Source organism: Delphinapterus leucas, chromosome 1 (genome assembly GCF_059928025.1).
Source record: "Delphinapterus leucas isolate spDelLeu-1000000601 "Yukka" chromosome 1, BTC_Dleu_Yukka2, whole genome shotgun sequence".
Lineage (NCBI taxonomy): Eukaryota > Metazoa > Chordata > Mammalia > Artiodactyla > Monodontidae > Delphinapterus > Delphinapterus leucas.
The window spans coordinates 190,380,933-190,403,424 of NC_143129.1; the positions used below are offsets into that span (position 1 = coordinate 190,380,933).

The 22,492-nt window shown below is 56.7% G+C and overlaps 2 protein-coding genes across 5 annotated transcripts; one reads left to right on the plus strand and one right to left on the minus strand.

The window, feature by feature from the left end:
- Positions 1-1,339: 1,339 nt before the first annotated feature.
- On the minus strand, positions 1,340-2,612 carry ISG15 (ISG15 ubiquitin like modifier). The gene is given in 3 exon segments (XM_030763947.2): positions 1,340-1,480; positions 1,483-1,948; positions 2,408-2,612. Coding segments are annotated over 3 exon segments (510 nt in total). The 5' UTR covers positions 2,411-2,612; the 3' UTR covers positions 1,340-1,439.
- A 9,692-nt stretch (positions 2,613-12,304) lies between these two features.
- On the plus strand, positions 12,305-17,224 carry HES4 (hes family bHLH transcription factor 4). 4 transcript variants are annotated; one of them, XM_022598572.3, is made up of 4 exons: positions 12,305-12,809; positions 12,897-12,992; positions 13,082-13,169; positions 13,260-17,224. In XM_022598572.3, exons 1-4 carry the CDS (start codon positions 12,702-12,704, stop codon positions 13,643-13,645), a joined length of 678 nt encoding a protein of 225 aa, XP_022454280.1. In that variant the 5' UTR covers positions 12,305-12,701; the 3' UTR covers positions 13,646-17,224. The 4 variants fall into 4 exon arrangements, with proteins under 4 accessions (XP_022454280.1, XP_089758707.1, XP_089758700.1 ...); XM_089902574.1 differs by having other exon boundaries at positions 12,612-12,992; XM_089902572.1 differs by having other exon boundaries at positions 12,612-12,809; positions 13,082-17,224.
- The last annotated feature ends 5,268 nt before the right edge of the window (positions 17,225-22,492 follow it).

Below are 22,492 nucleotides of genomic sequence, written 5' to 3' on the forward strand. Positions count from 1 at the left end.
CCACGCCCCCTCCCCAGCTCCCCCAAGGCGCTTCTCCAGACATTCCCACAGGGTCCAGGCGGGTAAACCGAGACCCAGAGGGTCCAGATTAGACCCCGACCTAGCTGAAGATGGTGGAGGTGGGGAAGGAGAGGAGATCCCTCTGTCCCTCCAGGGCCGGGTCTGCTGCACATCCCCTCACCCAAGCCAGCCACAGACCTCTGAGCTGGAGGCAATGAAGGGTGAGCAGCAGCAGAGGCCCCTCGGGGGACCCTACGTCGCCTAGACCCTGGTGGGGGGGCGTTCAAGAAAGGAGGGTGGCACCGAGGGGGTGTGCTTACACTTGTTAAGTTACAGTATGACAAAGAGGTGAGGTTGGGGGCCCAGGAAATGAGGTTGGAGCCAGGAGCCCTCCCCCCCATACACCTGCATGTCTGCACATATTTGTCACAGGCAAGCCAGACCTGGGGCGTCCCCCAGCTCAGATACGGACCCCCACAGACCAGAAAGAGGGCTTCTGGGTCTGCAGCCAAATGCCACTGAAGAGTCTGAAGGCTGAGGACTGAGTGTCCCCAGAGTCATGGACTTTGGCCCAGAGAGGTGTACGTTCTATGCTCCCCCGCACCCCACCCCCCACCCCACCCCTCGTGTCTAAGGCTGACTCAGCCTGGCTCCCGAGTGGCTCATGCGGAAAACTGGCACAGAAAAATGCATCCGGTGTGGAAGTGGCTGTAGTTTTGCCAAATTAGGTGCCCCCTATCTGGGACAAACTCTTCCACATGGATGGGAGGAACCCCTATCCCAGGTACCCCCTCACCTACTGGCTGTGGCCCCTCCATGAACTGAACCCTGAAGGAGGGCGTATTTGCTGATTCAGCAGCTCCCCCTGATGGTGATGTGAATGCCTAAGGCCCTGTCACCACTTTTCCCCAGACCAATGCAGGCTGGACAGTGTAGGCGGATGGTTCCTGGAGGGTCAAGAGGCCCCCAGCCCCCAGCTGGTGTGGGGAAGCCTCCCTCACAACTGGCCCAGGCAGGCCCTACGGACTCACCGCTTCCAGGGACACTCGCCTTGTGGCCTTTGGGACCTCACCAGGCCTTCCCCTCCCTGTGCTACCTGCTGACCCAGATGTGAGGGGTGGGGACCAGTTGTGCAGGCAGGGGCTGACCATGGCTCAATGTGAAGACAGGGATAGGCTCCAGCAGATATGCCTCTTTTTATTTCTCTAGAAGTTAACTTCCCAAAGATGTGGGGACACACCTTCAGTTTCTCTGGGGTCAGGCGGAGGTCACCATTTTGATCCCACTAGGCTTGTCCCTTAACTTGGCCACCCTAGCCTGCTGATTCTCCCAGCGACCCTGGGTCCCCTCTTACCACTCCCTCCTCCACCCCTCCCCCAATCTCACCAGAAGGGTGCAGAATGGTGCTACAGAGGGTGCTACAACTGTATTCCTGGTGCTCAGTGGGGCGCCCTCCCCGCGGCCCTCCTGGCCCTGCTCCGCCCCCCCGCAGGCGCAGATTCATGAACACGGTGCACATGGTGGTGAGGCCGTACTCCCCCAGCTGGTGCGCGTCCTCCATGGGCTTCCCCTCGAAGCTCAGCCAAAACTGGTCGTCTTGCACATGCTCCTTTTGGCACACTTGCAGCTTGAGCTCGGCCACCCTCTGCGTCAGCTGGACCACGTAGGTGCTGCTGCGACCCTTGTTATTCCTCACCAGGATGCTCAGGGGGTCTTTGCAGCTCTGCACCATCAGCAGGACGGTGCTGTCGGGGCCCAGGCCCTGGCAGACCAGGGGCACCCCATCCTGCAGCACCTTGCGAGTGTCCTGGTGCACCAGGAGCTGCTGGAAGGCGGGCACGCCGATCTGCTGGGTGATCTGCTGCTTCAGCTCGGATGCCAGCATGGAGTCCCTCAGGGGCACCAGGATCTCCTGGCCCCCGAGCATCTTCACCTTCAGGTTCCTACCCTGTGGGCATCACACAGGCTCAGAGACCCCGGCACCAGTTCTGGGAGCACTGCACGTGTGACACTGGCAGTGGGGCAAGGTGCTAGACCCCGTGATGCTGCCCCCTCCTCTCCAGCCTCCCCTCCCACCAGGAGGGGTACGCCAGGTGCTGGAGAGTGCATGCGGGCATTTCTAGAAGAATAGTCACCACCCACAACCATCATGTTGCCTCCCTTCACCTGCTAAGACGCCCCCCTGTGCTGATCCCAAGGGATCTCAGCGTTGCCCACTGGGCAGAACCCACCTCTGAGGACCCAGACCCTGCTGTCAGAAGGAGCCCTGTCCCTCCCCTCACGCTTAAGAACCTGGGGGTTCTGAGCAGCTCTGCCTGCCTTGGACATGTAGGTGTTCCACCCCTGGGAGATGCCACCAGGGGGAGGGGTACGAGCCCACCTGCCCCACTTGTCAAACCCGCCTCACCATGGCTGTGGGCTCTGGCGCCAGGTCCTCCGCAAGCACTGGTTGGCTGCCTCTCCGCTCTCAGCTCTTCTCCAGCCCTGGCAGCTCAGCCCTTTTAAAGCCTGAGCAACCATGTCAGAGGGCGGTGTCGGGGAGCCAGCCACACAGTAGCCGAATTCAGCTTCAGTTTCGGTTTCCTTTTCCCAAGGCGGGCCCTGGAGTGAATAGCAGAAACAAAACAGAATGACAATGACAAGAAACCGAGGTAGGGGTGGGCTGGGGCTTTCCACCTGGCCAGCGGGGCCTGGGGACTGTGACAGCATCCCCGCCTCCAGGGGTGTGTCTTCAGAAACCCCCTGCATGTCCAACACCTTGGGTCCTTTGCAAGACGCACACACATCATAACATGAGCTAACAATTGGAAACTTTCACTTTCCATTTACCAATCTGCAAAATTAGTAAACTCGGAAATCATTGCCAGGGTTAATTCAGAAATAACATAAAATAGTGACAATCTAAACTACCCAGAGATAACCTCCATTTGTTTATGACAATATTTCTTCAGATTTTTTTTTAAATTAATTAATCAATCAATCAATTAATTAATGGCTGCTTGGGTCTTCGTCGTTGTGCACGGGCTTTCTCTAGTTGCAGTGTGTGGGGGGGCTACTCTTTGTTGCTGTGCGTAGGCTTCTCATTGCAGTGGCTTCTCTTGTTGCGGAGCACGGGCTCTAGGCGTGCGGGCTTCAGTAGTTGCGGCATGCAGGCTTAGTTGCTCCGCGGCACGTGGGATCTTCCCGGACCAGGGTTTGAACCCGCGTCCCCTGCATTGGCAGGCGGATTCTTAACCACTGCACCACCACGGAAGTCCCTGTTCTGATTGTTTCAATGAAAGATATGTATCTTATTTTCTACAAAAATGAACTCCTGGACACTATTGACAAAGTGAAAAGAAAAACTATACACAAAATGGTAGAAAATATTTGCAAATCACATGTCCGATAAGGGTCTAGTATCCATAATATATAAGGAACTTTTACAGCTCAACAACAAAAAGATAAACAACACAGTTAAAAGTTGGGCAAAAGACTTAAATAGACATTTTAAAATAGAAAATATATAAATGGCCAACAACCACATGAAAAGATGGTCAACATCATTGGTCACTAGGGAAATGCACATCAAAACCACAGTGAAACAGAATTTTCATGTGACCCAGCAATTCCACTCCTAGGGATATGCCCAAGAGAACTCCAAACAGGTGTTCAGAGAAATGTTTGCACACAAATGTTAACAGTAGCTCTATTCACAGGAGATGAATGGTAGAAACTGGGGGAGCAAACAAACCCATCAGCAGGTGGATGCATAGACAAAGTGTGGTCCATCCTTGTAATGGAATGTTAGCCATAAAAAGGAATGAAGCACTGACGCAGGCTACAATGTGAATGAACCTTGAAAACATGATGCTCAGTGAAAGAAGCCAGACACAAAAAGTCACATATTGTGTGATTCTACTGATACGAAATCTCCACAAGGGACTTCCCTGGTGGTGCAGTGGTTAAGAATCCACCTGCCAATGCGGGGGACATGGGTTTGAGCCCTGTTCCGGGGAAGACCCCACATGCCGAGGGGCAACTAAGCCCGTGTGCCACAACTACTGAGCCCACGTGCCTAGAGCCAGTGCTCCGCAACAAGAGAAGCCACCACAATGAGAAGCCCGCACACCGCAACAAAGAGTAGCCCCCGCTCGCCGCAACTAGAGAGGAAGCCTGCGCGCAGCAACAACGACCCAACGCAGCCAAAAAAAAGCTAAAGAAAAAAATAATTAGGGCTTCCCTGGTGGCGCAGTGGTTGAGAGTCCGCCTGCCGATGCAGGGGACACGGGTTCGTGTCCCGGTCCGGGAAGATCCCACGTGCCGCGGAGCGGCTGGGCCGTTGAGCCATGGCCGCTGACCCTGCGCGTCCGGAGCCTGTGCTCCCCAACAGGAGAGGCCACAACAGTGAGAGGTCCGCGTAACGCAAAAAAAAAAAAAAAAAAAAAGTGATTGCCAGGGGCTGGGGGCCAGGGGCTGGGGGCCAGGGGGCATGGGGAGTGACTGCTTCATGGAGACAAGGCCTCCTTTGGGAATGATAAAATGTTTTGGAACTAGATAGAGGTGATGGTTGTACTAAATATACTAAATGCCATTGAATTATATACCTTAAAATGGTTAAGTTTATGTTACATGAACTTCACCTCAATAAAAAAGAAAACTGAAAAAAAAGAAACCCTCATGCTACTCTCACCATTTTCTAAAGTGCTTCATTCACAAGTATCTCACAAACATTTTCCCATATGAATAGATACTTTTATGCAAGTTGTTTTCATGGCCTTATATGTTGCCCATAGTATAATGAGTCCATTATAGAATACAGTGTAATTTAGTTAACCAGTCCCATATTGTTGAATATGTAGGTTATTCTCAAGTTTTTACTATCACAAACAGCACATCACAGGCATACGTTAGCTAAAAGTAAAAATAAATACTTAGGGAATTCCCTGGTGGTCCACTGGTTAGTAACTCAGGCTTCCACTGCAGGGGGCATGGGTTCAGTCCCTGGTCAGGGAATTAAGATCTCACATGCTGCATGGCACAGCAAAAATAAATAAGTAAATAAATAAATAAAATAAAAATAAATACTTAAAAATACTTTAAAATACATGAAAACTCAAATAAATAGGGCTTCCCTGGTGGCGCAGTGGTTGAGAGTTCGCCTGCCGATGCAGGGGACAGGGGTTCGTGCCCCGGTCCGGGAGGATCCCACATGCCGCAGAGCGGCTGGGCCCCTGAGCCATGGCCCCCTGAGCCATGGCCGCTGAGCCTGCGCGTCCGGAGCCTGTGCTCCGCAACGGGAGAGGCCACAACAGTGAGAGGCCCGCGTACCGCAAAAAAAAAAAAAAAAAAAAAAAAAATCAAATAAATAAAAATTTAAATAAATAAGTAAAAGACTGGAAAAAAACAAATTGTTCTGCATATGAATTAATCACTCCACCTCCCCTCCCACAAAATAATCTCAAATGGCACCAAAGTTGTTAACATGCACAAAACAGTTTAAAAACTTGTTTCTTTATATTATTTTAAGTTTCTATCTCGACACATTCCTTGCATAAATAATATTAGTATTATAAAAAGAAAACCAGAAACATAACAAAGAATATAGAATGTGAAAATCTCTCAATCTCCTTCAGATGACCATTATTTTGTTTTTGTTTTTGGCCATGCGGTGCGGCATACAGGATCTTAGTTTCCTGACCAGGGATTGAACCCATGTCCCCTGCATTGGGAGCTAGGAGTCTTAACCACTGGACCGCCAGGGAAGTCCCCAGATGACCATTATTAAACATGGCAAAGATACAACAATTTAAAATTTTTAAAAAGAAATTAAAAAATTTTAAAAATTTAAAAAGAGAAAAAAACATGGCATATGTCTCCTAATTTCTTAATACTGACATACAGTAATAGAGTATTTTCTTTTAGTTACTTCATTGAATGTCACCTGCTTTTTTTTTTTTTTTTTTTTTGCGGTACACGGGCCTCTCACTGCTGTGGCCGCTCCTGTTGCGGAGCACAGGCTCCGGACGCGCAGGCTCAGCGGCCATGGCTCAGGGGGCCATGGCTCAGGGGCCCAGCCACTCCACAGCACGTGGGATGTTCCCGGACCGGGGCACGAACCCGTGTCCCCTGCATTGCAGGCGGACTCTCAACCACTGCGCCACCAGGGAAGCCCTGTCACCTGTTTTTGACAAGAGGAACTAAACACAAAGGCTTTAGGCAGACAAAGTGATAGCACCTGGAAGCACGTGTCTCCCTGTCTTGGTGGCTTTTAAGTCACCACAAACTGGTGGCTTAAAACAACAGAAATGTATTCCCTCACAGTTCTACAGAGCAGAGGTCTGAAATCCAGGGGGACTAAATGACCAGGGTTGTCAGCCTGGTTAAAAATAATCTGATTTTATGTGGCTTACAGAAGACACGGATCATCTGAAATATAAGGATATGGGAAACTGAAAGTAAAAGGATGAAAATAAACCTACCAGGTAAATGTTAACTAAAAGGAAGCCAATGTGGCTACATTAACGATTTTATTAACAGATTAACAAAGAAATCTTATTGTAAGGAGCGGCACCAAGAAACGGAGGAGAGCTGAAGCAAGCTGTATTGGGCGAGGTTCACTGGTCCGAGAGAAAGGGGCCAGGGAAGTCGCGCGCGGGCGAGGGTTTGGGCAGAATTTATAGGGGAAGAAGGGAAAGGGGTGTGGTGAATCCGGGAGGGCGCAGGGTATTCCTTGTCTGGTGGTCTTTTCGGGTATCCTGGGGGACCGTTAGTCCCGCCCCTCGAAAGGCGGGAAGGCTGGGCCGGGTGGAAAATCCCCAGGTCAGTTCCTGGAACTGGGTGGTCCGGAAAGTCTCCAGGTCAGTTTCTGGAACTGGGTGGTCTGGAAAGTTTCGGTCTGATGCAACCTGTGAGTCTGATTGCGTTCCCCTGCCTCGGGCCAGTTGGCCTTACACTTACAAAGCATTATTAGATACAGAAGGTTGCATAGCAATATAAGGTTGAGTTCATTGGTAAAAAAAAAAAAAAAAAAAAAGATTTTAAATTTGTATGCACCTAATAACATGACCACAGAATATATAAATTCTAGTCACAAACCTGCCTGAATATCCTATTTATGAAATTACAACAGCCACTTATAAAGGGGTCTTTGGTTAATATTTGGTTTCATTTACAAACTACCTTAAACTTCCTTAAACCTTTAAGACAGTATCTATATCATGTTTAACACACTTGCTTTTATTTTTAAGCCCTTCAATGATCTAACAGCAGCAGTAACAGCAAAAAACCCTCCCAAGAAGTTCGCAGTCCTCACCACGTACACCTGTGCACCCTGGTCCAGGGCACAGTCACCTCTCGCCCAGGCTACTGCGTATACATCCCAGTGGTCGTGCTTCTGGGACGTATATGCTTAGGCTTCGGAGCTTAGGCTTCGTCTGGCCACTCTGCTGGCCCTCTCATCTCCTCTCCTGCCCGCCTCCCCCACCAAGTGCTTGGCTCCAACACTGGCCTCCTTGCCATGGCAAAGAGCTTCTGCAAAAATCCAGGCCGAAGGTGGTGGAGGCTTGCAGCCGGTGGTGAGAGCGCAAGAGGTCAGAAGTGGGCGTTTGGATACATCAGGGAGACAGAGCTGCTGGAGGACCTGATGGGGAAGCATTGCGAGTGGACTCCAAGCGTCAGGATGATGGCAGAATGTTGGTCTGAGAACTCTGAGAGGGTCAGATGCAGAGGAGGCTGGAGCCTCACTCAGGCTCCCTCACCAGGCAGAGACCTCTCCAGCTGTCTGGACAGAAGAGTTAGTGTGAAGACTTGCTCCCCAAGTACCAGAGAACTGAAAGGCACGAGGAGAAGCTGGGGCCCTGCTGAGTCACGGGGGGCGGGAGACAGGACCTGAGAGAAAGGGCTGGGGATGTGGAGGGAGGAGGCAGGACCCCAGGCGACGCTGTTGGAACAGCAGCCGAAGGGCGCTGGACCTTCCGCCTCAGGCTCCAGCCCGGACCTGGCCCCTGTGGGCGGGGCTTCCGGTGGGTGGGGCCTCCAGGGTGGGTGGGAAACTGAGAGCTACAGTCAACACCCAGCACCTGGGATCCGGAGCTTAGTTATTGACGCTACACCAGGACACCCCGTGGAGGCGAGGAAGTCCAGAAAGTTGGAGGCTCATCCGTGTGGATTTTGAAATCACCAGAAACTGTGACAGGAGTGTCTGGAGAAGGTGACAGGGAACCAGGAGTAAACCCTTCAGGAAGGTTTCGGTCGACTGTAGTCTGTGTGGTCTGGTAAGAAAGCGGTGGTCTGTTAATAAGGTGAGGTTTCAAAGCTAGGGCTTTTTTGGTGAAGAAGACACCGGTCTGGACGCGCCAAGCAGGAAGGACAGGGAAGCTTACCTCTCCCCAGGAGCGCCGGCCCAAGGAGAGTGGAGAGAAAAGCAGCACCCACGGGGGCCCACAGGGAGGCAGCGTGCCAGGCAGATAGGGGTTGGAAGGAGATTCTGTCACCACCCAGAAGTTGGGGGACATGGCTCCCCAAATGTGGAGAGGTGTCAACGCGCAATTCAGGAGAAAGATGTTGACAGCGCCCAGATCACGGGGAAGGTACCGTCATGCATCGGGTGTTGGGAGGATGCTCCCACTACCTGGCATCAGGTGGCCGAGGGAAGGTACGTTGGTCTCATGACCTGTAAGGGTGGAAGACGCCCCCTCAGTCACAGGGGTGGGGACTGCCCTTGAACCTCAAGCCTCGTTGTCGGCATCCTGGTGCTCCTGGCTTCTGCCTGGGTCCTGGCTATCTGCTTCCCTCATTTCTAGCCTGAAGGCTGGATTCCTCCAGCCCTGGCCTCTGCCACTTTATCGTCCCAGCGACCAACTCCCGTGCTGCAGGAGAGGACCTGCAACAGTTCTAGCCTGGTTACTTGGCAACTCTGGTCCTGGCTGCCTGAGTCCACAGGCCGTTGCCTCTTGGCAGAAGAGGAAGGAACAGGAGGGTAAGGGGTGCCGGAGGGGGTGGTCTGTGATGTCTCTGATGTTCTGGGGCTCATATGCCTGTGGAATGCTGAGGGGCAGAGTGGGAATGCAGGTGCCACCCCCATGTTGGAGGTTGGGAGGGACGTGTTCACAGATCGCACGTGGCAGACCCCCAAGGGACACTGTCTGAATGATGTTGTGTGGAACGCTGTCACGGTAGGCAGAGGACCATCCCTCCCCCCGCAACCCAAGGCTGGAGCCCAGTGTCTGGCCTGGGAAATACACCCGTCTTTCCACACAGACTCCCCCACTGACTTTCCTGCCTCAGCCCCCTGCTCCCCAAACCCGGTGGCCACCAGTGGGCCCTGGAGATGCCCCTGGGACCACCAGCCAACGGGGGCTTGGCCCACTCAAGCCTGGATCTAGGAAGACAAATAGTTGGCCTTTGATGGCTTGCAAAAATCAACTCAGATCGTCAGCTCGACAGCCAGGGCTGCAGGCTCCGGCGCCTCTCTTCCTGCCGGAGAAAGGAAGGAACAAGATGGGGAGTGGGGTGGGAGTGGGGTGGGGGAGGGGGAGGGGCGGGGCAGAGGACCAGATCCAGGGTTTGGGCCATCTTAGTTATTCCAGTTACTACTGTTGTGTAACAAATGACCCCCAAAGGTCACAGTAACAACTGTCCTATTCTGTGAATCAAGAATTGGAACAAAGCACCCAGAAGCAGCTGGGAAGGCATGAGGTGGGGGCTCTGAAGCAGCAGGTTGGGATCACCTGTCCAGCAGCTGAGATTTCTGGGCTCCTGGCTCAGTGGCCTCCCCTTGGGACCTCTCCATGGGGCCAGTTTGGGCTTCCTCACAGAGGGGCAAACGGGTTCCAAGAGCGGGTTTCCCAAGACAGCAAGGTGAACGTGTGTGGCATTTTTAAGGTCCAGCCTCAGAATTCACATCTCACCCCTGCCCCTGTCTTTGCTGGTCGATGTCATCACAAAATCTCGCCAAGGTGCACCATAAGGGTATTTGGAGTGGGAGATGTTGTTGTAGCCATCTTTGGAAAATGCAACATTCCACAGTGTTCCTCAGCACTATTTCCCAACTGCAGCCCAGGACTCTCCCTCCTTGCTCAGAGCAAGGGAGCCCCTACGACCCCCAGGAGACCCGGTGGCCCTACCAGAGATCAAGCCCAGATGTAAAAGGCGGGGTGGGGGGACGGCCAGAGGTAGGAGGGCCCAGAGACATGACCACACAGACGGTGTGGGTGACAACCCCAGGGAAACTCACTTTGTTCTGGGCTAGTGAAGTCTCCTTGTTGGGGCTGGGGCTGGGAGGCCAAGACACAGGCCCCTGGAGACCCTGGGTGGGGAGGGGGCGTCTCAGAGGGCAGAGGGTGCAGAGGGGCACATGGCCGAGGTGAGTCCAGGTGGCTCCTCCCTGCCTGCGTCTGCTTCCTTCCCCCAGGCAGTAACAACTGAAGCTGACATGTGCTGCGTGTTTTCAGAATAGGAGCTCATTTATCTTCCCAACAACCCAGGGATAAATGAAAAGATAGCCCATTTTACAAGTGAGGAAACAGGTACCGGAGGGTAAGCGAACCCGTCTAACCACTAGCAGGTAAAGAATGGTCAAACATGGCTCCTCGAGCCTCTCCTTGCGGTCTGAACCCCCTGCCTGTGTGGTCTCCTGGGGGTGGGGGGCTGAGCCCACCCAGACCGGGTCCCAGCGCCCCGCCTGCCGGCCTGGGGTTCCGCCGACGCTTCCCAGCGGGGCACTCGCGGGCTTTCTCTCCTGCGCGCAGCCCGCCGGCGGGGGTGAGGGCGGGGTGGGGACTCCGCGACCCCCGCGGCCTCATCCACCTCAGGGCTGGTCCCAGCCACCCCGGCGCCGGGGCAGTCAGCGCTCCCAGGGCTTTGTGCTCTGGGTGGGTCCCCACCGCCCGCTCCTGCCCGACGCCCGCGGCTTCCCAACGCTCCCCGCCCCGCACGCTCCTCCACTCCTCCGGGGCTGCGCCTCTGGGGCCTGGCCTCGGGGGCGACAGCCCACAGACACACCCAGTGTAGCCGCCTCCCGCCCCGCCCCGGGCGCCCCCGCACACCGCTGAGAGGTCGGTTTCGCGCCGGGGGTGGGGTTGGGGGGTTCCAGAGGGCGAGGCTGGGGCCAGACTAGGTTGGCCTCAGAAAGGAGAAAAGGCGTCTACACCGTGACCCCGGGCTGGGACCCCGGGAACTGGTGATGGGTAAGGGGCCAGCCGGCGACCTCACCCACTAGGTACGCCTAGGACCGAGGTGACCCTTCCGAGCTGCCAGTCGGCCCACTCCGCTGCTCCGAAAAGCCCAGCACGACTCTCCCAGGCCCCGCGCCCACCTGCCCCTGCCCCTCCTCCCTCGGGCCTGTGGTCCCTTTCCACCCTGGGCATGCCACTTCCTCTCCGGGCCTTGCAGATCTGCCTTCTTTCCTGGAACCCACCGCAAAGAAGCCGTCCGAACCACCCAGTCGAAAGAGGGGTTTCCTCTCCCCCAGCAACCTACCCATTTCTTTCTGTCTCTGGCAACTGTGACATAACTTTGTTTGCCGTCGCCCCCCGCGTCGGATTAGAACCCGCGAGACGCTTCCTCAGCCCCAAGGGCAGGACGGGTCTACCGTGGGCCTCAGGAGACATCTGTGCGATGCCGACAAGACGGCCGCCAGGCCACAGTGGGCTGGAACCCTCAGTACTCAGAAGACCAGAGTGCTGGCGCAAGGGAATTCAGAATGAAAACATCAAACGCGAAAATAAGCTTAGCCCTCTTTTTTCCCCACAACGCCACTTTGAACTAAAAAACAAAATTTTAACAAGTGTCCCTCATTTTTTGTGAGCCCTACTTTGCTGGTGCTTGGCTCACTGTTGGGTAATCTGGAAGAGACTGACATCACCAGCGACCATGACATCACCCCATCTGGCTTGTGTCATCATCGACCTTAACCCTGAGACGTCACCAGCCTGACCAGTGACAGCCTTACATTCTGTTCCATGACGTCATCCTGCCTGACTGATGACGTCACACCGCCCGCCTTGTGGCATCACCTTCACTGGTCCCGTGATGCCACTCTGCCTGTCTACGACCTTGGCCGGCCAGCCTCTCTCCTGCCCAGCGGCTGGTGTTCCACGTCCACTGTGTCACGGGCCTCGTGCAGGTGCTGCAGCCGGCGGGGGTCAGATTCGCAGGCCGCGCGGAGGCCCGAGGGCCCGGCTGGGTCCGCGGAGAGCAGAGGCGCGCGGGCCGAGGCTCGCCGGCTCCTCGGGGGCGCCTCACCCGGTTCCCCTCGCGAGTTTTCCTTTCAGATTTCCCGCGGCCCCAGCTCGCCCGGAAGGTGAGCCTCGCGCCTCCGCCTTCCCGGAGAGGTCCCCTCCCGGCGCACCGCTCGGAACGGCGGAGCGGGCGCGGCGACTTCCCCGCCTCGGCCCGGCGCCGCCAGACGCGGGCGCGGGCGGGGTGCCCCGGCTCGCCTTTGTCGCCCGCGGGGTCGGTGGGCCGGGAGCGGCCGCGTGACTGACAGCCAGCGGGGGCTGCGGCCGGGAGCGGGCTGCCCGGAGCCGGCGGCTCATTGGCTGGCGCGAGTGTGGGAAAGAACGCGGAGCCGGATTCACACGCCCCGCGGCGGCGCTTCCTTAAATAGCCAGGCGGCTGGCTGCGCGCGCTCGGTCCCGGAGCCTGGAACCCGCGGGAGAGGGGCTCGGGAAGCCGTGCGTCCGGCCCGCCCTCGGCCCCGCGCTGCGCGGGGGCGCACCATGCCTGCCGACACCCCGGGGAAGCTGAGGGCCTCGCCGCGGGCGGGAGCGCCGGCCGGTGCCCGCCGGACCCCGGACCAGCCCCGGAGCGCGGCCGAGCACCGGAAGGTGGGGACCCGGCCGGACGCGGTTGGCTGGAGCGGGGGGGAGAGGGGAGCTGACGCCCGGGGGACTCAGCCGCTGCCGGCCCTGCAGTCCTCCAAGCCCGTCATGGAGAAGCGGCGCCGAGCGCGCATCAACGAGAGCCTCGCTCAGCTCCAGAGCCTCCTCCTGGACGCCCTCAGGAAAGAGGTGAGTCGGGGGGCGGGAGGGCGAGATCGGGGAGCCTGGAATCCCGGCGCTCCTGGGCTGCCAGCCGCTCACACCGGCCCCGCCCCCAGAGCTCCCGCCGCTCGAAGCTGGAGAAGGCGGACATCCTGGAGCTGACCGTGAAGCACCTGCAGAGCCTGCGGCGCGTGCAGGTGACAGGTGAGCGCGGGCGGCGGCGGCGAGGGCTCTGGGGCCGGAGCCGCCGCCACCGCGGGCCCCGACCGCCTGTCCCCTGCCGCCTGTCCGCAGCCGCCCTCCGCGCCGACCCGGCAGTCCTGGGCAAGTACCGCGCCGGCTTTCACGAGTGTCTGGCCGAGGTGAATCGCTTCCTGGCTGGCTGCGAGGGCGTCCCGGCCGACGTGCGGTCCCGCCTGCTCGGCCATCTGGCGACCTGCCTGGCCCGGCTGGGGCCCTTGCGCCGCCCGCTTCCACCGGCCCCCGCTGCCGAAGTTCTGGCGCCCGCGGTTTACGCGGGCCGCTCGCCGCCGCCAGCCTTCGACGGCCCCTGCCCCTTGCCGCGCTCCGGGGCGGTCTTGGCGCCGCCCTTCCTGCCAGGCCGGACGGGGGAGCCCCTCGCCGCCCCCGGGGCCGCGGCTCAGGGCCGGGGTGCACCCTGGAGGCCGTGGCTGCGGTGAGGTCGCGGCCCCAGAACCCGCTGAGACTGTGCCAGAAAATATTTATTTCCAGAGACCGCGTCGGGAGCTTTGTTTTGTCGTCTTCGTGAAGGGTCCAGTCCGGCAGAGGCCCGGCAGCGGGGTCGGCGGGTGTCTTCGCGCGAGCGGGCAGGGCGGGCCGCGGGGGTTCTGCTCCCACCTGGGCCCGCAGGTGCCCGGCGCGGAGGTTCGGCCGGCCTTGCGTTTGCCTGTATCTAACTGCGCTGGAGCCGCGACCCGCCTTGGAGTGGGGGGGGGGGGAGGGTGTGTGAGAGGTCCCTCGGGAGGCTCAGGCAGGACGGGGCCAGTCATCACTTTTTCCAGAATGTCTCCCCGTGCTGGGAAGCGGTCCCGCAGCATCACTGGGCATGTTGTTTCCCGCTCTCACTCGTGAGGACCCTGGAAGGTGGAGACACGTATTTTCACACTGTTGTCTTGGTGCTGAGCTGTGGTGAGGGCTGACTGTCCCTGAAGCTTCGGTTCTGGCCTGTTCCACGTCCTGCCTTCTTGTGGCCAAGCACAAAGCTGCCTGTGCCCACCCATGCGTTGAGCCTGCCCCAGGCCAGTGTCTGCCCAGGAGAGGGCTGCCAGCAGGAGAGGGCATCTGAGTCCCAGGGGCAGGGAACGGGGGCCAGCCCGACAAAGGGTACTTAGTGCTGGGGCGCTTCTCCTGCCAGAGTCCAGCCCTGCTGTGTGCCCCATCCTGCCCTGAGAGGGGAGGTCCCCCTTCAGTACAAAGGAACTGGCATTGGTCCGGCCTACGCGTCCGTCCTGAGCACCGGCTGTTTGTTCACCCTACAATACAGCGATCCTAGGCAGCGTTGGGCATGGCCCCCCACCCGCCACCCCGGGAGTCGCTGTCCTGTGGTCCCAGGCCTCCCCAGGCTGCTGCTGGGGGCTGTGCTCCAGGTGCGGTGAGGGCGTGGTCCAAGGCACGCAGCTGGGACTGCAGTGTCTCATCCTGAGCCCTGCTGAGGCTGAGGCAAGATCTGTTTCCCAACCACAGCCAAGTTCACCTGATGGTTGCCGGCCGCCTGCCTGGCCAGGGACCATCGCGGAGGAGGAGGGTGAATCACTGCCGGGGCTGGCCCGCCCCTCCTCCAGTGGCCCCATCAGCTCCCGTGCCCGTGTCATGCGCAGGGTTCACCTGCCCTCCTGGACTCAGCTGTGCACACCCGGCAGGGCCTGCCACGTCCCACCAAGCCAGTTCCTCCCCGGCCTCTAGCTGCCTGGCCCATCTTCCTGAGTGTCCAGGGCCCAGGCCAGTGGTCCTGGACAGTTGCAGCCATGCAGGCCGGGTGCCGCACCCTCTGCACACAGGCCCTGGGGAGGCTGGGAGAGCCGGGGCTCCGGCAGGACTGTGGGGGAGTTGCTCCTGACCAGCCTGGGAGGCCCTCCCAGCAGGAGAATTGTAGAGGGTCCATTTCAGAAGCCAGAAGTTCAGCTTGGCTGGGGGAGGGGAACCGCTCAGGGAGGGCCTCAGTGCAGGAGGGGTTGGGGGGGGTGCTTTGGGATATGAAGCTGGGTGGGTGGGTCCGTGGGTAGGGGGAGCACCCCACCTGGTGGCCAGAGAGAGAAGGGCTGCCTGGGAAGGTCACCTGGAACTTGGGTCATCACACTCTCCCTTCTCCAGGGAGAGGGTGGCGACAGCGCCAGACCAGACCCCCCCACCTCCGTTCCAGGGCCTTGCCCCCTCCCTTACTTCCTTACTTCCTGTCCCCGGCCATCTGTTCTCAAGACGCTATTGCCAAAGGGATCTTTGCGCCGAGCACCCTGTTAGCCCTCCAGGGACCTCTCAGGCTCAGAGGGAACCACACTGTTCCTCAGACAAGCAAGCTCCTCCCGTCTCTATCCCTTGTACTCACCCCCCCCCCGCCCCATTCTCTCCCCACTTTCCCACCTGAGGCAGCCACCCCAGGCTCCGAGGGCTCTGGAGGCCAGGGCGTGTCTCTGTCACTCACTCCTGTCCCCAGCACCTGCCTGGAACAGGAAGACGCTCAGGTCGGGCTCAGGCCATACAGACCTCGTTAATTAGCTTGGATGAAGGAGGAGCCAGGAGGTTTGCCGAGGGTGTCGCCCTTGGTTAGATTAGGGGGGTGTGAGGGAGCACACCGGGGGCTGAGGCTGGGCCCCTCCCCAGGCCACCCCTCCGCAGTATCCTTGTCTGTGGGAGGAGGCCACACCTCTCTCCCCACTCAGCCTGGACACCTGCGCCATCCGTGGAGAGCTGGGTTGGGGGGGGTCTCCCCGTCACACCAGGGGCTCTTCCTACTGCCACCCTCCCCCCTTCTCTGCCCGTTTCCTGCCCCCTCCCATGCCTCAGAGGGGCTCTGGGTAATTTCCTCTGTCCCCCTCCATCCCTTTGGCTTGGCTTTTGTCTTGCAGGCCTTTCCTGCAGAATAATAGAGGAAGCATCTTCTCGGGTGGCTGTGTTGGGGGTGTGTGGGAGGAATCAGAACTGCCTCCTCCTGGGGGGAGGGTGTGGCCAGAAGGCCTGCTGATCATTTCTCCTCCACTGGCAGGTGGAGCCTCATTCATCTGTGGCCTCCTTCCAGCCCAATTGGACCCTGGCAGGGACCAAGGGTCAATAAATGTTTGCTGAATTCATGTGCAAGGTCAGGTGATCTGCCTGCCTCTGTGGGTGTCTCAGCCCTGTGGAGCCCTGTGACGCTGGGCCCCTCTGTCTCGCCTGTGGGGTCAGGGCTTGGGGACCAGACAATGACAGCAAGTCATAGGTGTTTGAAATATGGAGAAAGAATTAGTCCTCATGGTGACAGAAGTCCTCCTGGCCAGGCCTATGAAACTCCAGTCACTTGGGAATTTGGGGTGGGGCAGGGCCTGGGGCTGCTTGGAGCCCTGGCTTGTGAGAGGTGAGGCATTAGCACCCCCACCAGAACTCCTGCGGTTGCCCGAGTGTCTCTAGGCCCCAGCAGCCTCTTCCTCTCCCCTGGCATGCACTGGCATGCCCTGGCTCCAGGGCCTGCTCCCTTTTCCCGAGGAAGAAGCTGAGCCCAGAAGGTCCTGCAGATGTGCCTGGCTCCTCTCTGCTCCATGGAGCCCTGGGGGGCATACCCATCTTAGGATGCACCCTTGGGCAAGGAAGGAGGCCCCCAAGAGCCCCCACCTGGTATTCAGCCTTGTAAATGTACTGAGGTTGACCTGCGTGACCAGTAAGGTCCTGTAGAAGACGAGGTTGCAGGGGCATCCTGGCCTACCTCTTTGTCTCATATTCTCCACTCTGAGAGAGGCCAGCTGTTCTTTGCTATGGAGAGGCCAACAGAGTGTGGTGTTTAGAAGCAGATCCTCCAGCCCTGTCGAGCCTTCAGATGAGACCCCAGTCACTGCCGGCATCTCACGGGCAACGCTGAGAGACTGAGAGCCAGAATCACCCAGCTGAGCAGCTACTTGACTCCTATCCCTCAGAAACTGTGCGACATAATAAACGTCTGTTGATTTAAACTGCTGAATTGTAGGTTAATTTGTCATGCAGCTATAAATAACAATGATGTTTTATGTAAAATTAAAATAAATATAAATAACAATAGCAATAAACAACTAATGTGCCCACCGCCACCCAGGGCCACCACCACGTGCCCACTTGATGGGGTTGTGGAAGAGGTCAGGCGGGGCGGGACCCGGAAACAGCCGTTGAAGCTGTGAAGAGCGGAGTGGGTTGGCCTGATGTCTGCCTGGAAGTCGCTTCCCCGTGAGCTCCAGCTGGGGGTGCAGGGACAGCCAAGGCCCATCCCTGTGGCTCCTGGGCAGGGCAGGGGCCCATTTCTGTTCTGGTAACTGACAGGGCATGGCGTAGGGGATTCATGGGCCCCAGACTTCAGACAAGGACAGGTGCGGGAGATGCTCCGTGCTGAGACCCACAGAACCCAGCCTGCCCCAGGGCCACACTGACCTGCCCTCAATGGGCATGCCAGCCCTTTTTGCAGCCTGGTATCTATGGTGACCAAGAAGCAACTGGATGCTGCTGCTTCAGAGGTGTCTCTTCCTGGTGGACTGCCTGACCCTGACACCCATCTGGTGGCTTTGGGCTCCTGCTTCAGAGAAGGAATCCCCATGTCTGTGTGGGGAGGTGGGGGCCCACTTCCTGCCTTCCCATCCTTACCCACGAGTGGGCCAGAGGCCACGCCCTTCCCCTCACCCATGGTCCCCCCAGCACCCCTTGCCTTGTCTAGCACAGTGGGGTAGGGCTCAGCAGCTCTGGGTGTGGGGAGGCAACTCTTTCCTCTCCTGGCCCCTACGCCCACCCCCCAACATATGAGCTGACCACGGCCTGGGCCATACACGCACATGCAGGGGCCGGGGGCTGGCCAAGCTCCAGCCGGAGCATCCCCAGCTCCTGGCCCTCTCTTTTCATGGCCTCTCAAGGCCCCAGGCCTGTGGGGCCCTGGGCTTGGACTTCCGCTGCCAGCCTAAGGTCAGAAAAGTGTTAGGCAAGACCTGGCCAAGCTTCTTCCTCTACTTGGATCAGGAGGCCGGCTCTGGACGAAATGCCAGGTGGGACAGGGCACCATCTGGCTGTGTGTGCATGGGACTTTCTTCTCTCTGTGTCCCTAGGAGTTTGCTTTGTTGAATTAAGAGGTGAGGGTAACATCCCAGGACTGAGCTGACCGGTCTGCCCACTTGGAGTCTGCAATCTTTGGTCGGACTTTTCCAGAGCAGAGACCAGGTCCAATGGACTAAATGTTTGTGTCCACAACCCTTACTGCCTCCCCGCCTTCCCTGCTAATTCATATGTTGAAACCTGCCCCCCAAGGTGGTGGCCTTAAGAGGGGCCTCTGGGAGGGGATGGGGTCATGGAATGAGATTAGTGCCCTTACAGAGGGACGAGATGGGAGAGCTTTCGCCCACTCTGTCGGCCATGTGAGGACACAGCCAGAAGGCAGGCTTCACGCCTGGAAGAGGTCCTCACGGGAACCTGCCTGTGCTGGTACCAGCCTCTGGGTCCATGATGAATACATTTCTTTCTTTTCTTTTTTTTTAATAAATTTATTTATTTATTTGTTTTTATTTTGGGCTGCATCAGGTCTTCGTTGCTGCGTGTGTGGGCTTTCTCTAGTTGCCGCGAGCGGGGGCTACTCTTCGTTGCGGTGCACAGGCTTCTCATTGTCGTGTCTTCTCTCGTTGCAGAGCACAGTCTCTAGGCACGTGGGCTTCAGTAGTTGTGGCTCGCGGGCTCTAGAGCGCAGGCTCAGTAGTTGTGGGGCACGGGCTCAGTAGTTGTGGCTCGCAGGCTCTAGAGCGCAGGTTCAGTAGTTGTGGCTCACAGGCTTCAGTAGTTGTGGCTCGCGGGCTCTAGAGCACAGGCTCAGTAGTTGTGGCTCACGTGCTTAGCTGCTTCGCGGCATGTGGGATCTTCCCGGACCAGGGCTCGAACCCGTGTCCCCTGCATCGGCAGGTGGATTCTTAACCACTGAGCCACCAGGGAAGCCCAGGGACTCTATTCTTTAAGAAGTTACATTGCTGGCATCAGAAGAAAAAAACTGATCTTTCCGATGGAACAGGCGCCCCACCTTGGAGGAGCTCCGGTTCGCGCGTGATGCAGATGCACATGGCGGGTCAGGAAGGGAGGAGGCGCAAACAAACACACGGAGAGAATCTTATGTTTAATTTTCTCTTGTCCTGCCATAAAATATAAGTTTTTTTTTGGCCCGTGCTGCAAGGCTTGCAGGATCTTAGTTCCCCAACCAGGGATCGAACCCGGGCCCCAGCAGTGAGAGTGCCGAGTCTAACCACTGGACCGCCAGGGAATTCCCAAAATATAAATTTTATTTCATCAAGTGTCCCAGTCCCAAAGGGTGCCTAGAGCTCGGTGGCTGTGCTGACAGGGCCCGCAGCTGTGACCGGTGCAGCTGTGACGCTGCTGCAGGTTTCTCAGACGTAGCTGAGAAACTTGGTGACCTAGTGGTTAGGATTCCGAGCTTTCACTGCCATGGCGTGGAACAGTGATGTGGCCTTGAGGGAAGTCTGGAGGAGGGAAAGGGAAAGGGAGACAGTTACCACTTGTTCCTGGAGCACACCTGCCTCTGGGCTCTCAGTAACCAGCCCACCAGAACTAGTCTCCACCTGGGCAGGTAACTGAGGAGAACAAACGCACAGAGCCAGAGACCCACCATCTCATGGTCAGGACACAGTCAAATCGAGTCGGACACAGAGGCCTCTCAGAGCCGGCCAGGGCCCTCCCCACAGAGACTCAGGCCTCTTCAGTCTGCTCTGTGTTTGGAGTACCTGCAGGTCCACACCCTGCCCCCACATTCCATGCGGGGCGCCTGTGCAGGACAGCCTCGACCTCCCCACCAGTGGTTCAGGGATGCGCCTGACACAGTCCGGGACTGAACCCTACCTCTGCTGTCACTGTGACCTTGCATGTTGTCACTGTGTGTCACAAAATCTCAAGTGTAAAACGGGATTAGTAATAGTACCTGCCTGTGGAGCTGGGTGGTTGAGAGGATTAAATAAAATAAATAATCTGCATTATGACAGCTTCCAGCCAAGACTGAGTAGCAGGGGCCAGATTTACCCTTCTGCCTAAAACAATTAAAAAGCTGGTTAAAATATATGAAACTGCAGCATGAAAAAGAGTGGTCCCTGGGCTTCCCTGGTGGCACAGTGGTTAAGAATCCACCTGCCGGGGCTTCCCTGGTGGTGCAGTGGTTGGGAATCTGCCTGCCAATGCAGGGGACACGGGTTCGAGCCCTGGTCCGGGAAGATCCCACATGCCGCGGAGCAGCTAATCCCGTGAGCCACAACTACTGAGCCTGCGCGTCTGGGGCCTGTGCTCCGCAACGGGAGAGGCCGTGACAGTGAGAGGCCCGCGCACCGCGATGAAGAGTGGCCCCCTCTTGCCGCAACTGGAGAAAGCCCTCGCACAGAAACGAAGACCCAACACAGCCAAAATAAATTAAAAAAAAAAAAAAGAAAGAAAGAAAAAAAGAATCCACCTGCCAATGCAGGGGACACGGGTTTGAGCCCTGGTCCGGGAAGATCCCACATGCCACGGAGCAACTGAGCCCGTGCTCCACAACTACTAAGTCTGCCCTCTAAAGCCCGCGAGCCACAACTACTGAAGCCCGCGAGCCACAACTACTGAAGCCCGCGAGCCACAACTACTGAAGCCCACGTGCCTAGAGCCCGTGCTCCGCAACAAGAGAAGCCACCGCAATGAGAAGGTGTGCACCGCCTGCACACCTCAACGAAGAGTAGCCCCCGCTCGCCGCAACTGGAGAAAGCCCACGCGCAGAAACAAAGACCAAACACAGCCAAAAATACATGTTTAAAAAAAAAAAAAAAAAGCCCAGCTCTTTAACAAAAAAGAAAAAATGGTCCCTGAGAAGTGGAAAAGAAATGAAGTGAGCCCTACACTGCCCCAGCTGACTGCTTGGAGACGGTTTCCAGGCCACGGTGCAGGGCAGGAAGCCAGGGAGACTCCCTGAGTTAGGGAGGTGGAGCTGACAGTCCGGGGGGCCAATGCAGCTGGAGTTCACAGGACAGGGTGTCAGAAGGAAGAGAGGTGGTGCCAGAGACAGAACTCCAGAGAGCTGCAGGGGTCCCCCCTCAGACCTGATTAGAACATCCTTGTGCAGAAACTCCTCCAGGCCAGGGAAAGGACCACCCAAAGAATTAGATGGCAACACAACCCCTGAGTTCACACAGGGCCAGACACAGTTCCAGTCTCCACTAGCCAGAATGGAAACCCCATAACTACAGGGCGGGTGGCAGAGTGCCCAGCAGGGTCTTGTCCAACAGTGAGGAATGATCAGCATAGGTTAGGCACTGCTCTAGGCCTGCCCAACAAAGTTTACAAACAAGACCCGAAGGGATCAAACTGCTTCCAAATAACAGCCGCACCCAGAACAGAGCTCAGGAATGTTTATAGTAGCATAAACATACCCAGCACCCAACACGTTAAAATTCACAATGTCTGGCATCCAGTAAAAGTTTACCAGGCATGCAGAGAAGCAGGAAAATCTGACCCATAATGAGAAAGCTCAATCAATTGAAAGCACCCTAGAAATGTCACAGGTGATAGACAAGGACATTAAAACAGTTGTTATAGCTGCACTTCACATGATTGAGAAGCTAGAAGAAAGACTGAATGTCTTGGAGACATTGAAGGTACAAAAACCCCAACTGAACTTTTGGAAAATTATGATGTCTGATGTAAGAAATACATTGGGTGGGAGTAATGCAGACTAGAGATTAGACATTGAAGAGAAAACTATTAGTAAACTGCAAACATAAAAATAAAAACTATTGAAAATAAAACAGAGATTTAAAAAGTGGGGACTGGGGGAAGAAAAGAGCATTAGTGAACTGTGGTCAACGTCAAGGGCCTGACATACATGTAATTGGTGTCTCAGAGGAGGGGGGAAGGTGAGAAACATTTGCAGAAATAATGACTGGAAGTTTTACAATCTTGACATAAATGATAAACTCACAGATCCAAGAAGCTCAAGGAAACTCAAGCGCAAGAAGTTTGCTTATTTATTTATTTATTTTTATTTATTTATTTGGTTGCCCCAGGTCTTAGTTGCAGCAGGTGGGCTCCTTAGTTGCAGCTTGTGAGCTCCTTAGTTGCATCTCGCTGGCTCCTTAGTTGTGGCATGTGAACTCTTAGTTGCGGCATGCATGTGGGATCTAGTTCCCAGGGATTGAACCCAGGCACCCTGCATTGGGAGCGCAGAGTCTTAACCACTGCGCCACCAGGGAAGTCCCAAGCACAAGAAGTTTGAAGAAAATTGCATCAAGGAACATCATAATCAAATTGCTAAAACACAGCAATAAAAAAATGATTTCTGCTCTCACAACTTGTAGTCA